This window comes from Gobio gobio (assembly GCF_949357685.1).
Source record: "Gobio gobio genome assembly, chromosome: 15".
NCBI classification, from domain to species: domain Eukaryota; kingdom Metazoa; phylum Chordata; class Actinopteri; order Cypriniformes; family Gobionidae; genus Gobio; species Gobio gobio.
In genome coordinates, this window is record NC_137108.1 from 52,721,586 (window position 1) to 52,737,012 (window position 15,427).

General features: G+C 43.8%; 1 protein-coding gene across 1 annotated transcript in view; it reads left to right on the forward strand.

The window, feature by feature from the left end:
* eif3ha (eukaryotic translation initiation factor 3, subunit H, a) overlaps positions 1-15,427 on the forward strand; it is a 107,933-nt gene that overhangs the window by 49,242 nt on the left and 43,264 nt on the right. Inside the window, exon 3 of the mRNA XM_079836417.1 lies at positions 12,390-12,557. Within this exon, the coding sequence (XP_079692543.1) occupies positions 12,390-12,557 (168 nt within the window). The remainder of the gene's footprint in view (positions 1-12,389; positions 12,558-15,427) is intronic.

Below are 15,427 nucleotides of genomic sequence, written 5' to 3' on the forward strand. Positions count from 1 at the left end.
ATTTAGAATCATATGCAGCATATGCTCACCAAATATCGTGAAGTTTTGTGTTTTCGTTTAGAGTTTATAGGCTTTTGAGTGTATTTTGCCGCACCTTTTTCCAACATGTTCCGAGGGGCTGGGCTTATGTAGATTTTGGGGTTTTATGCTTTATTCCAGCGTTTTTCCATTTTTAAAAAAAAAGTTTCATAAGAAAGCAACATTTCGAATAAAAAGCTGAGAAAATCACGTTTTTGCTCAGACCACATTTAAGCATTGCTTGTTTCTGCTTCTCTTTTGCATGTGTTTTGATCCGGAGATTCTGTACTCTTTCAGATAATGCGTAATAGCGCCCTCTACCGAAAACACACGTTCCTGGGGGCGGGGCTTATGTGATGAAATGGTCACAGTGTAGAGCCCACCAGAAGCCATTGTGTTCATTGTTTCACGCTTCTCCTTTCCTTTGGTGACTATTGTAAAAGTAGCGTAAACGTCCTCATCCTCGCCTCATTTGCCGGGGGTATTTTTAGAGGGTTTCATATCAAGGAAGTGTCATTGTGAGGCTTCCATGGGAATGCAAATTGCATCTTGGGCTGAATGTATTGCCTCATACCCATCAGCTTTACAGCGCTGCCGGGATTGTTTACTATGGCAGAGCTGTCTCTCCTCTGGAAGCGGGGCCTTGAGAGTGTTTATTTTGGGGCTTGAAGATTTGAATCGCTTGTTTGGCTTCAATTTAGTTCTTTAAAACGTCGTCCCCTCGTGCATTTGCTTTGGAGGAAGCCAAGCAAGAGTTTCGGAACAAATTACATCTCGGCGTCTCATTCATATGCAGCGTCGGCTGTCAGGACCTCGCGCTGATGGATTTAGACGTTGGGCCTGGTGGGCATGCTGGAGTTTGCCAAAGCAAAGGCTTGAGATGAATTCATTCCTCGTTTGGGGAGCGATGGGCTGCCAGTCACCTGCCATCAGAGGAGCGGCTGGGATGGCCGTGGAAAGGTTTCTCCGGCGCAAGTGCTCTTCTCGGAGGAATATCATCATCGTCTGAGTGCTGAGAGTGCAGTGTGTAACGGAAATCAACAATACTTCTTCCTCTTTATTATGCTTTCATCAAGCCGGCTGTGCTTTTAAAGCAATGTAATGTTGTGCCTCACAGACAAGCGCTTTTAAATGAGCCGAGTAGTGCACCTTCTCCTCTGGGAAATACAATCTGAGGTGTTTTTCCTTAAGCCAACACCAGTTTTAGACTTGAGTTTGTCCTTTTGTACATGCACACACTCTAATCCTCTTGATATTTGATGATCTTGTTTTTTTGGTGTGTATTGTGTGTGTGTGAGGAGCTGGCGTCTGATGTGCAGTGATGGTGGGACGGTCAAAAGCGCCTCAGATACACATGTTGAGTGTGTCAGTCTGTCCTGAGGAACAGGTGTGTGTGTGTGTCTGTGTGTTTGTGTGTGTGTGTGTGTGTGTCTGTGGATTATCCTGAAGGCCTTGCTGTTGTTGTAGTAGGTGTTGTTGTTGTTGTTGTAGTAGGTGTTGTTGTTGTAGTAGGTGTTGTTGTTGTTGTTATTGTTGTAGTAGGTGTTGTTATTGTTGTAGTAGGTGTTGTTATTGTTGTAGTAGTAGGTGTTGTTGTTGTAGTAGTAGGTGTTGTTGTTGTAGTAGGTGTTGTTATTGTTGTAGTTATTGTAGTAGGTGTTGTTGTAGTAGTAGGTGTTGTTATTGTTGTAGTAGGTGTTGTTATTGTTGTAGTAGGTGTTGTTGTAGTAGTAGGTGTTGTTATTGTTGTAGTAGGTGTTGTTATTGTTGTAGTAGGTGTTGTTATTGTTGTAGAAGTTGTTATTGTTGTAGTAGGTGTTGTTGTAGTTATTGTAGTAGGTGTTGTTATTGTTGTAGTAGGTGTTGTTGTTGTAGTAGTAGGTGTTGTTGTTGTTTTTGTAGTAGGTGTTGTTATTGTTGTAGTTATTGTAGTAGGTGTTGTTGTAGTAGTAGGTGTTGTTATTGTTGTAGTAGGTGTTGTTATTGTTGTAGTAGGTGTTGTTATTGTTGTAGTAGGTGTTGTTATTGTTGTAGTAGGTGTTGTTATTGTTGTAGTAGGTGTTGTTGTAGTAGGTGTTGTTATTGTTGTAGTAGGTGTTGTTATTGTTGTAGTAGGTGTTGTTGTAGTAGGTGTTGTTATTGTTGTAGTAGGTGTTGTTGTTGTTGTAGTAGGTGTTGTTGTAGTTATTGTAGTAGGTGTTGTTATTGTTGTAGTAGGTGTTGTTGTTGTAGTAGGAGGTGTTGTTGTTGTAGTAGGAGGTGTTGTTGTTGTAGTAGTAGGTGTTGTTATTGTTGTAGTAGGTGTTGTTGTTGTAGTAGTAGGTGTTGTTGTTGTAGTAGTAGGTGTTGTTGTTGTAGTAGGTGTTGTTGTTGTTGTAGTAGGTGTTGTTATTGTTGTAGTAGGTGTTGTTATTGTTGTAGTAGGTGTTCTTATTGTAGTAGTAGGTGTTGTTGTTGTTGTTGTTGTAGTAGGTGTTGTTATTGTTGTAGTAGGTGTTGTTATTGTTGTAGTAGGTGTTGTTGTTGTTGTAGTAGGTGTTGTTATTGTTGTAGTAGGTGTTGTTGTTGTTGTAGTAGGTGTTGTTGTTGTAGTAGGTGTTGTTGTTGTAGTAGGTGTTGTTGTTGTAGTAGGTGTTGTTGTTGTAGTAGGTGTTGTTGTTGTTGTTGTAGTAGGTGTTGTTGTTGTTGTTGTTGTAGTAGGTGTTGTAGTAGGTGTTGTAGTAGGTGTTGTAGTAGGTGTTGTAGTAGGTGTTGTAGTAGGTGTTGTAGTAGGTGTTGTAGTAGGTGTTGTAGTAGGTGTTGTAGTAGGTGTTGTAGTAGGTGTTGTAGTAGGTGTTGTCGTTGTAGTAGGTGTTGTCGTAGTAGTAGGTGGTGTTGTTGTAGTAGTAGGTGGTGTTGTTGTAGTAGTAGGTGGTGTTGTTGTAGTAGTAGGTGGTGTTGTTGTTGTTGTAGTAGTAGGTGTTGTTGTAGTAGTAGGTGGTGTTGTTGTAGTAGTAGGTGGTGTTGTTGTAGTAGTAGTAGGTGGTGTTGTTGTAGTAGGTGTTGTTGTTGTTGTTGTTGTTGTTGTTGTTGTTGTTGTAAGTGTTTTAGTAGTAGGTGTTGTTGTTGTTGTTGTTGTAAGTGTTGTTGTTGTAAGTGTTGTTGTAGTAGGTGTTGTTGTTGTTGTAAGTGTTTTAGTAGTAGGTGTTGTAAGTGTTGTTGTTGTAAGTGTTGTTGTTGTAAGTGTTGTTGTAGTAGGTGTTGTTGTTGTTGTTGTAAGTGTTTTAGTAGTAGGTGTTGTAAGTGTTGTTGTTGTAAGTGTTGTAGTAGTAGGTGTTGTTGTAGTAGGTGTTGTTGTTGTAAGTGTTGTTGTTGTAAGTGTTGTTGTTGTTGTTGTAGGTGTTGTAGTATTTTTTAGCACTTTGAAATTGTTTAATATAAAGTGCGTTACAAATAAAATGTATTATTATTTAGGTGGTGTTATAGTAGGAGTAGAAGTAGGTGTTGTAGAAGTAGGTGTTGTAGTAGTAGGTGTTGTAGTAGTAGGTGTTGGTGTTGTTTGTAGTAGTAGTAGTAGTAGTAGTAGTAGTTGTTGTTGAAGTTGTAGTAGGTGTTGTAGTAGTAGGTGTTGTTGTAGTAGGTGTTGTTGTTGTAAGTGTTGTTGTTGTAAGTGTTGTTGTTGTTGTTGTAGGTGTTGTAGTATTTTTTAGCACTTTGAAATTGTTTAATATAAAGTGCGTTACAAATAAAATGTATTATTATTTAGGTGGTGTTATAGTAGGAGTAGAAGTAGGTGTTGTAGAAGTAGGTGTTGTAGAAGTAGGTGTTGTAGAAGTAGGTGTTGTAGAAGTAGGTGTTGTAGAAGTAGGTGTTGTAGTAGTAGGTGTTGTAGTAGTAGGTGTTGGTGTTGTTTGTAGTAGTAGTAGTAGTAGTAGTAGTAGTAGTAGTAGTAGTTGTTGTTGAAGTTGTAGTAGCTGTAGTAGGTGTTGTAGTAGTTGTTGTTGGTGGTGTAGTAGTAGTAGTAGTAGTAGTAGTAGTAGGAGGTGTAGTATCTCTAGTGTAAATAGTCTTCTATGGCCAGTTTCAGGTAGGTCTGGGCGATATGGAGCAAAAATTATCTCTTTATTTTGCTATATCTTGATATACAATATATATCTCTATCTTTACCGGAAAAATAACTCCCCAAAAGCTACTGCAAAAACAAATATGCAAAGTGCAAAGAGGTAGGCAGTTCATGTAGGAACAAAGTAGGGATGCAACACTACAGTTAGTCCACAGTTCAATACATACCTCGGGTTTTTTACCACGGTTTTCGGTTGGGTTCTGATGGCTAGTCGCAACAGATTTTTGCTATTCTATTCTTAGCCGAACAGCAAGAGCTTAAGGAGGAAAAAATACTTTTTTTTATTGCAATACTCTTTCTTTATTTTACATAACCTTACTTAAACTTAAAACTTTACTTTTAAAAAACATTGTACACATTCCTAGTGTACTGTATAATATAAAATAAATATATATAAAGATTTACACTGGCAGCTCAGAGCTGTACAGCAGCATTTAAGTATGAAATTGAATGAATAAATGTAAAAATAAAACACTTCACAGACTTCACTATAAAATATACACTGATTCTTATTAAAGCTGCTGTATTAGTTTTTCAGTCAAGAGCAGTGAGGGATTTTCTCTTTGTCTTTTGTTGTTGTATTAACATTAAAGGGATAGTTCACTCAAAAATGAAAATTCTGTCATTGATTCCTCGCGCTCAAGTTGTTTTAAACCTGAATAAAGTTCTTTCTTCTGTTGGACATATTTTTTAAGAATATTGGAAACCAAACAGTTGCTGGTCCCCATTGTCGGAAATAATAATATGGATGAAAATCGCTACCATCAACTGTCTGGTATTCAAAAGAAGAAATGAACACAGGTTTGGAACACCATTAGAGTTAGTAAATAATGACATCATTTTAGAGTGAACTGTCCCTTTAAGGACAAGCAGCAGCGTGTTCACTATAGGCTGTGCCGCTGTCAATTTAAGACCTGCACGCATCTAATAACTTATACAGACACGCCGATTTTACTTTCACTTTAGACATAACTGACTGTGTTTGTTAACCTTGTGTGTATTTGACAGTATTAGCGCAGTCAGATTTAGTCCAGTAATCACTTTTGTTTGACAGGCTTTTAGTGCGCGCGCATTACTTAAGCCGCTCTCTCTCTCTGTAGTGTACAGTCGCGGGAGTTCTTGTCTCGCAAAGTAATGCCGACTAGGTAAACTGTATTTTGGATCAAGTGTTTGAGAACCAACTGTTGGCATTCATGTTTCAGGGCAGCTGTTGTCAGAGCATCAGTGTGAAGACAGTAGTGCTGAGTAAGTGGACTTGTTTACTCCGAGCACCTCAGACTTCTTTACACCGGGGTTTGAAGTGCCCTCTATCGCCCCCTTGAGTTCTCCATGAAGACAGTGTTTCAGTCGGTCCTCACTCTGGAGAGAAGCTCTTGGCCGCTCCGTTCTTGAGGATTGTTTCTGCTTTCATCAGTGGAGCTGGAGTCCTTATAGTCACAGAGAGCTGACAGCATTTCTCTTTCACAGGAGGAGACGCTGCTACTCTATCCTTCTCTCTCTCTCACTCTCTCGCTCTCTCTCGCTCTCTCTCGCTCTCTCTCGTGCTCTCTCTCTCTCTCTCTCTCTCGCTCTCGCTCTCTCTCTCTCTCTCGCTCTCGCTCTCGCTCTCGCTCTCGCTCTCGCTCGCTCTCGCTCTCGCTCTCGCTCTCGCTCTCGCTCTCGCTCTCGCTCTCGCTCTCGCTCTCGCTCTCGCTCTCGCTCTCTCGCTCTCTCTCGTGCTCTCTCTCTCTCTCTCTCTCTCGCTCTCGCTCTCTCTCTCTCTCTCGCTCTCGCTCTCGCTCTCGCTCTCGCTCTCGCTCGCTCTCGCTCTCGCTCTCGCTCTCTCTCTCTCTCTCGCTCTCGCTCTCGCTCTCGCTCTCGCTCTCGCTCGCTCTCGCTCTCGCTCTCGCTCTCGCTCTCGCTCTCGCTCTCGCTCTCGCTCTCGCTCTCGCTCTCGCTCTCGCTCTCGCTCTCGCTCTCGCTCTCGCTCTCGCTCTCGCTCTCGCTCTCTCTCTCTCTCTCTCTCTCTCTCTCGTGGGGTTTATTTATAAGCTGGCTGGTTTGTTGAGTCTGGTTTGTTGAGAGCGATTCCTCTTCTCCTCTGCTGCTGAAAGTGAGCTGTCCCGCTGTGAAATCTTGTTAAAGTTCCAGCTGTCCCTCTTCACCCGGACATCTCTCCCTGATCTGCTGCTCTTCTCCTCTTCTTCTCCTCTTCTCCTCTTCTCCTCTTCTCTTCTCCTCCTCCTCCTCTTCTCTCCTCTTCTCTCCTCTTCTCTTCTCCTCTTCTCCTCTTCTCCTCTTCTCCTCTCTTCTTCTCTTCTTCTCTTCTTCTCTTCTTCTCTTCTTCTCTTCTTCTCTTCTCCTCTTCTCCTCTTCTCCTCTTCTCTTCTCCTCTTCTTCTCTTCTCCTCTTCTCTTCTCCTCTTCTCTTCTCCTCCTCTTCTCTCCTCTTCTCTCCTCTTCTCTCCTCTCCTCTTCTCCTCTTCTCCTCTTCTCCTCTCTTCTCCTCTTCTCCTCTTCTTCTCTTCTTCTCTTCTTCTCTTCTCTCCTGCCTGTGCCTGATCACTCCTGCAAACTTACACTGCAAAGTTCCCACTCGTCCTGGAAAACACATGGAAAATTAGAGAAAATGTAAAATGTCCTGGAAAATCTTGTTGTTGTCTGGGAAAATTCTTTAAAAAAAAGTTATTTCTTTAGCCGAGTATAAAGAGTTTATCGCTGGCCCAAACAATCAGCGCTAGTTGCAGAAGCACAGGTTCAGGAATGCTGAGTTTGATTGTAGTATTTTGAATAATGACGTTTAGTCTTGCTAATGCTATAACTGCTCAAATGTATGCAGTGAATGTTAACTCGTAAGCTGCTTCCTAATCACATCATTTTGATATAAAGTCACATTTGTGTGTTATAAAGTCAGAATTGCAAGATATAGTCAGAATTGCGTGATATAAACTCGCAAGTCTTTTTTTTCACAATTGACTTTTTTGCGCAGTTGCGAGTTTATATCTTGCACTTCTGACTTCTTTTCTCAGAATTGTGAGATCTAAACTGAGTTATAAAGTCCAATTCTGAGGAAAAAAGATTTGCGATAATTTTCACGTTTATATCACAAATATGTAAACTCGCAATTGCGAGAAAGTCAGAATAGCGAGATAAAGTCACAATTACCTTTTCTTATTCTGTGGAGTAAACAAGCTTCCATAGTCATAATGTGTGATTAAGAGCTCATGTTGAAAAATGCTGGATTGTTAAGTAATGGCAATAAACTGGACGGTTTTTAAAGCAATATTTGGCATGATCCTTGTCTTTTATTCCCGCCGTAGTAAAATTGAAAAAGTACTGGAAAATGGTTGCTGAAAAAGAGTGGGAACCCTGATTATACATGTCTCATGTACACTGGTATATTTGTGTCATATCTAGTGTCTAGATATAGTGTGTTATAGATATGTGTCTGTGTAATCCATCACACACACACTAGGGATGGCTCGATACCACAATGTTGTCTTCGGTACGGTACCACAATCTAATACCGAAGTACCGATATTAAATCGATACCATACAGGGTCTGAATTTTGATGCGGGTATTGCGCATAATTTTACTCACTCTCGCAAGTTTTGGGTTTATGAAGCGGGAAATTACCGCAAATGTTTATTATTAAATTAATGAACAAAGATTATCACATTAATCAGTCATTTGGAAACTTTTTTTTAAGTAATTTCAGCATTACTGCGCATCTCCATTCTCTCAAAATGAGCAAATTGCTTCTGGCTTCAAAAGACATCATGCATGGACTATAAAAGCATCTGCGCTCAGATTCAACACTTTCGCTTCCGTTGCGGGACAGATGACGGAAATCACTGCCCACGTCTTTTTAAACCTCGCCAATTTGAACATGCGAGCGATTTTATAGCATTTCGTAATACATATGGGATGAGAGCTCTGAGAGAGAGTTTTCTTTGTGCTCATGCCAACAACAAACAAACACACACACACACACACACACACAGGCCTAAAGAGCTCGCGCATTCCAAATTAAATTGTTTTTCCTCAGTCAAATACACACAAAATTATGTCAAAAATGTCAATCTTTAGTGAGTCGTCACATAAACACAGTTGGTTATGTCTTTCGCGGATGTAAATAGTGCAATAGTACGCGTGCAAATATTAGGTCTAAAGTAACGTCACTGGTTGAAACGAACGCTGGAGATTTCATTATATTTAAACGATACGATCTTATGTATGTGCGTTAATCAGTGTTAAAAGAAAAATGTCTAAATTAGATCGTTAGAATTATGCACTCGCCTGTCGATCTCTTAATGTCTTACAAGTCAGGAATTAAGTGACGATGCTTGGCAAGGTTTGATGGTTCTTCAGCACTTTTATAAGCAAAGTAATTCCAAGTTTCACGTCTACTCTCTTTATTAATGAGTTTTGTGCGTGTTGAGTGAGATTCAACTGCTGTATTCATCTTGTTCTGTTGCCACTTTTGCCGGTTTCGCGTCAGTTGGCGCCGAGGACGGCCGCAACGTCGCAAGCTCTGCTGAAGCATTGTAGTTTTTTGTTTTTTCTGTTTATAGTTTTTGTGTTTTTTGTCTTGGATGTTGTCTGCCTTACTACGTACGACAGACAGACACTTTTGGACATTGGTTCGGCAATCGCACACCGAAAACCGGACTTTAAATTCATCAACGACGACACGCCGTTTACAAACACAGCAGCGGAACCCTTTGTCTGGGTGGCTCCGCGGCCGGAGAAGGGGCTGTAGAGCTGGCGTACTCGTCAGATTAAGACGCCGCGCAAACCGACCCCCGCTTCCCAGTATTTTACTGGCAAATGTTCAGTCTCTGGACAATAAACTCTGCGAGCTGAGAGCGCGGATCTCTTTCCAACGAGACACGAGGGACTGCTGCATTATCTGCCTTACAGAAACTTGGATGTCCGCTGAGATTCCAGACTCAGCCATCGAAACCACGGGGTTCTCCGTGCATCGGATGGACAGAGAAAAAGATCTCTCCGGGAAAAGCAAAGGCGGGGGTGTGTGTTTTATGATCAACCGATCCTGGTGTGATCAGAGGAACGTACACTCTATCAAGTCTTTCTGCTCTCCTGATCTGGAATTTCTCATGGTTATGTGTCGACCATTCTGGCTACCGAGGGAATTCACCGCGGTCATCATCACAGCGGTGTATATTCCCCCACAAGCCGACACAGACCGGGCACTAAAGGAACTGTATAGGTCAGTGAGTGAGCAGGAAACCGCGCATCCTGAGGCTGCGTTTATTGTACCGGGGACTTTAACAAAGCCAACTTCAAGCGCATCGCACCCAAATACCACCAACATGTTAGCATCAACACGCGAGGGAACCGTGTTTTAGACCACTGCTACTCCCCCTTCAAGGAGGGTTACAAGTCCCTCCCTCGCCCACCATTCGGCAAATCAGATCACGCGTCCATTCTACTTTTGCCCGCTTACAGGCAGAGACTGAAACAGGAAGCACCCGCCCTCAGAACCATCCAGTGCTGGTCAGACCAATCGGACTCTATGCTACAGGACTGTTTTGATCACGCGGACTGGGAGATGTTCCGGTCGGCCTCTGATGACGACATCGAGGTCTACGCTGATAGCGTAACGTGTTTCATCAGGAAGTGCGTAGATGACGTTGTTCCGACCAAAACAATTCGGCTGTACCCAAACCAGAAGCCGTGGATAAATGGGGATGTTCGCGCGGCACTCAATGCGCGGACCTTCACTTTTAACTCTGGTAATGCGGAGGAGCATAAACAAGCAAGTTATGCCCTCCGGAAAACAATCAAAGCAGCAAAACGCCAGTACAGGGACAAGATTGAAGGACAGTTCAACACCACCGACTCCAGAAGCATGTGGAGGGGAATTAACACCATCACAGACTATAAAGGGAACACAAACTCCACCGTGAACACCGCTGCCTCTCTCCCGGACGAGCTCAACACCTTTTATGCTCGCTTTGAGGGAAATAACACCGCCCTCGCGGAGAGAGAGCTCGCGGCTGAAGATACAGAGGTTAGTGCACTCTCCGTATCTGAAGCGGATGTAACCCGATCCTTCCGGCGGGTGAACGTCCGTAAAGCTGCGGGTCCAGACGGGATTCCCGGCCGCGTCATCAGAGCGTGCGCGCGCCAACTGGCTGGAGTTTTCACGGACATTTTTAACCTGTCCCTCTCCCTGTCTGTGGTCCCCACATGCTTCAAAACGTCCACCATTGTTCCTGTACCTAAGCAGTCAAAAACACTCTGCTTAAACGACTGGCGTCCTGTTGCTCTGACCCCCATCATCAGCAAATGCTTTGAGAGACTAGTCAGAAACCACATCTGCTCTGTTCTCCCCCCCTCACTGGACCCACTGCAGTTTGCATACCGCAAAAACCGCTCCACTGATGATGCCATTTCATCAACAATTCACACTGCTCTCTCCCACCTGGAAAAGAGGAACACATATGTGAGAATGCTGTTTGTAGACTACAGCTCAGCATTCAACACCATTGTGCCCTCCATACTTGACATTAAACTCCGGGCTCTCGGCTTAAACAGCTTGTTATGCAGCTGGATCCTGGACTTCCTGTCAAACAGACGCCAGGTGGTCAGAATGGGCAGTAACATCTCCTCACCACTGACTCTCAACACTGGAGCCCCTCAGGGCTGTGTTCTCAGCCCACTCCTGTACTCTTTGTACACACATGACTGTGTGGCAACCCACAGCTCCAACACCATCATCAAGTTTGCTGACGATACGACGGTGGTAGGTCTCATCACTGACAATGATGAAACGGCCTACAGAGAGGAGGTGCACACTCTGACACGGTGGTGTCAGGAGCACAACCTCTCCCTCAACGTCAGCAAGACCAAGGAGCTGGTGGTCGACTTCAGGAGGAATGAGAGAGAACACCGCCCCATCACCATCAATGGAGCACCGGTGGAGAGAGTCAGCAGCTTCAAGTTCCTCGGTGTCCACATCACAGAGGAACTCTCATGGTCCGTCCACACCGAGGCCGTTGTGAAGAAGGCTCATCAGCGCCTTTTCTTCCTGCGACGGCTGAGGAGGTTTGGAATGAGCCGCCACATCCTCACACGGTTCTACACCTGCACCATAGAGAGCCTGCTGACTGGCTGCATCACCACCTGGTACGGCAACAGTACCGCCCGCAGCCGAAAAGCCCTGCAAAGGGTAGTGCGCACGGCCAGCTGCATCATCGGAGGTGAGCTTCCCTCCCTCCAGGACATTTATGTCAGGCGGTGTGTGAAGAGAGCTCAGAGGATCATCAGAGACTCTAGCCACCCGAACCATGGGCTGCTCTCACTGCTGCCATCAGGCAGACGGTACCGCAGCATCAGATCACGCACCAGCCGACTCCAGAACAGCTTCTTCCCACAAACAATCAGACTCCTTAACTCTTGACCCATCAGGATCATAACACACACTGGACAGAATATCACTCAGCACAACCCACTGTAGATAAACACACATTATATACACATTTATTTATCATACAGCATCTATTGCACTTTGGATTTCAATTTTTCAATCTGTGAATAATATTTTATACTGTACATTGTATATTATTATTACTATTATAGCGTAATGTATATTGTTTAGTGTATGTTAAGTGTATATTGTTTAAAGTATATGTATATTGTAAGTATGTGTATATTGTTTAAAGCTGTGAGAACTACACTCACATTGTGTAAATTATTTATTGTTTATTGTAGAGTTTACTGTGCTGTGAGTAATTGTGGGCGCATCAGTGTAATCTGATGCTGCTTTAAATGTTGTACATGTCATGTCATGACTACCATGTTGCTCGGAACTGCACCTAAGAATTTCACCTACTGTTGCACTTGTGCATATGTAGAGTGACAAATAAAGTGATTTGATTTGATTTGATTTGAGTTTGGGTAGCGCCACCTTGCGGTGAACTTCGGAACAGCAGCATATACCGAAATTAGCAAAATCATGATATCGTACCGTTTGAAATAAAATATATACCGGTATTTTTCCAGTACCGGTATACCGCGCATCCCTAACACACACACACACACACACACACACACACACACACACACACACTGTTGGTCAGATGAGTGTGTTGAGATGTGATCTCGGAAGTTGTTCCTCCAGCACCTCCCATGATGCACCAGCACGAAGCCTTTCGCTTTGACTAATGAGCGGCCCTGGAAATGTCAAACTTTTCTTTCCCCAGCACAATCGTTTCTCCTAAAGCAGATATAAACTCATTTTCCCTCTCTTTATCTTTTCCAGTTCAGTACCAGATGGAGATGATGAGGAGCCTCCGGCACGTGAACATTGACCATCTGCATGTGGGCTGGTACCAGTCCACCTACTACGGCTCCTTCGTCAGCCGGGCCCTGCTGGACTCCCAGTTCAGCTACCAGCACGCCATCGAGGAGTCAGTGGTGCTCATCTACGGTCAGTTCACAACCACTCATACAGCGCTTATAACCGCTTATAACCGCCATACTTCACCCTCTTTTGAACATTTATATTACAAACAGCGTTAAAGGGTTAGTTCACCCAAAAATGTAAATTGTGTCATTAATGACTGAGCCTCATGTGGTTGGACACCCGTCAGACCTCCGTTCATCTTCAGACACAAATGAAGATATTTTAGTGTAAAGCTGATGCTGAGAAAGGCTTCAGATAGGCCTCCATTGGCATTCAGTACATTTACACTCACAAGACCCATAAAAGGCACTAAAAACGTCGTTACAAAGTCCATCTCACCACAGTGACTCTACAATCATCTTACGATGCGACGACAATAGTTTTTGTGCGCAAAAAAAAATCAAAATAACACCTTTATCCAATATTTATTTATTTATTTATTTATTTATTTATTAATTATTTATTTATTTATTTATTTATTTATTTATTTATTTATTTATTTATTTATTTATCCTCCTTATTACACATTAGTTGCAGCCATTAAACTAGTTTGACTTTGTTTTTAATGTCAAAGTACTTATATTTCGTTTAGTTTCTTTATTAAGTTAATTTAGAAAAATGTTTGAAGCATTTTTTTGTTTGTTAAATTTAAGTTTTTGTTTTTCAGTGACCCAGCGGCCGACTGAGTTAACCACATGTTTGATTAATTTAACCGCTCAAATCAACACTGGCCTTGCTCGGAGAACTTGAGTTTCTGTGTGTTTATGATGACGGTAGTTTTTCTCAAATGAAATGGTAAAATGCTCATGAAGTGACTCTCAGTGGCTCTGGAGATGACTGTGTGTGGCTGTGTGTGTGTGTGTGTGTGATGGGTAGGTTTAGGGGCTGTGTGTGTGTGTGTGTGTGTGTGTGTGTGTGTGATGGGTAGGTTTAGGGACAGTGTGTGTGTGTGTGTGTGTGTGTGTGATGGGTAGGTTTAGGGGCAGTGTGTGTGTGTGTGTGTGATGGGTAGGTTTAGGGGCTGTGTGTGTGTGTGTGTGTGTGTGTGTGTGTGAGATGGGTAGGTTTAGGGGCAGTGTGTGTGTGTGATGGGTAGGTTTAGGGGCAGGGGCAGTGTGTGTGTGTGTGTGTGTGTGTGATGGGCAGGTTTAGGGGCAGGGGCAGTGTGTGTGTGTGTGTGTGTGTGTGATGGGTAGGTTTAGGGGCAGGGGCTGTGTGTGTGTGTGTGTGTGTGTGTGTGTGTGTGTGTGTGTGTGTGTGTGTGTGATGGGTAGGTTTAGGGGCAGTGTGTGTGTGTGTGTGTGTGTGTGTGTGTGTGTGTGTGATGGGTAGGTTTAGGGGCAGTGTGTGTGTGATGGGCAGGTTTAGGGGCAGGGGCAGTGTGTGTGTGTGTGTGTGTGATGGGTAGGTTTAGGGGCAGGGGCTGTGTGTGTGTGTGTGTGTGTGTGTGTGTGTGTGATGGGCAGGTTTAGGGGCAGGGGCTGTGTGTGTGTGTGTGTGTGTGTGTGTGTGATGGGTAGGTTTAGGGGCAGGGGCTGTGTGTGTGTGTGTGTGTGTGTGTGTGTGTGTGTGTGTGTGTGTGTGTGATGGGCAGGTTTAGGGGCAGGGGCTGTGTGTGTGTGTGTGTGTGTGTGTGTGTGTGTGTGTGTGATGGGTAGGTTTAGGGGCAGGGGCTGTGTGTGTGTGTGTGTGTGATGGGCAGGTTTAGGGGCAGGGGCTGTGTGTGTGTGTGTGTGTGTGTGTGTGTGTGTGTGTGTGTGTGTGTGTGTGTGTGTGTGTGTGTGTGTGTGTGTGTGTGTGTGTGTGTGTGTGTGATGGGCAGGTTTAGGGGCAGGGGCAGTGTGTGTGTGTGTGTGTGTGTGATGGGTAGGTTTAGGGGCAGTGTGTGTGTGTGATGGGCAGGTTTAGGGGCAGGGGTAGTGTGTGTGTGTGTGTGTGTGTGTGTGTGTGTGTGTGTGTGTGTGTGTGTGTGATGGGTAGGTTTAGGGGCAGTGTGTGTGTGTGTGTGTGTGTGTGTGTGATGGGTAGGTTTAGGGGCAGGGGTAGTGTGTGTGTGTGTGTGTGTGTGTGTGTGTGTGTGATGGGTAGGTTTAGGGGCAGTGTGTGTGTGTGTGTGTGTGTGTGTGTGTGTGTGTGTGTGATGGGTAGGTTTAGGGGCAGGGGCAGTGTAGGGGGATAGAATATACAGTTTATACGGTATAAAAACCATTACGTCTATGGAAAGTCCCCATAAAACATGAAAACCCAACGTGTGTGTGTGTGTGTGTGTGTGAGGTAAACCCATAGACTGTAAACCGCGCATCTACGGCATTCAGTCGCACAGAGACACGCATAATTCATATTGAAATAGTCTTTTTGCGGTTTAATATTCGTCTATATCACCAGATGTGTCTCAGGTACCGAAATTTGGTATTGATTGATTTAATGTGAATCTGTACTCAGTCGGTGCCCTTAAAAGTACAGAGTTCGGTACCCAACCCTACACAGGACTTATATTATCACAGGACCTCTGCGTTCGGCGAAATATGGTGATTTGTGGGGGAATTTTTACTTTACAATTTACAGACTTGGCTGATTCGCACAGGATTAAGATACAGACAACCTCCGCAATTATTACACATCACCAGGTAATGCTAATACCCGTGCGAATCGGGCTCTAGTTGTAGTATTAGTTCTTACTTCGCTGATTATGATTTCTGACTATGGCATAGCTTTCTGCCCACCCAATTAGGCTAATAAAGTAATGATTAAAAAAACACAAACGCTTGATCAAGGGCCCGGCCCGAGGATAGTGGCGGGAAATATCGGGCAAGTTCGGTGGAAAAGGGCCAATGGAAAAGCAGAAGCATCCGTGCCACTGTGAGCCTTACGGTTATAATCCAGAAAGCTTCTCG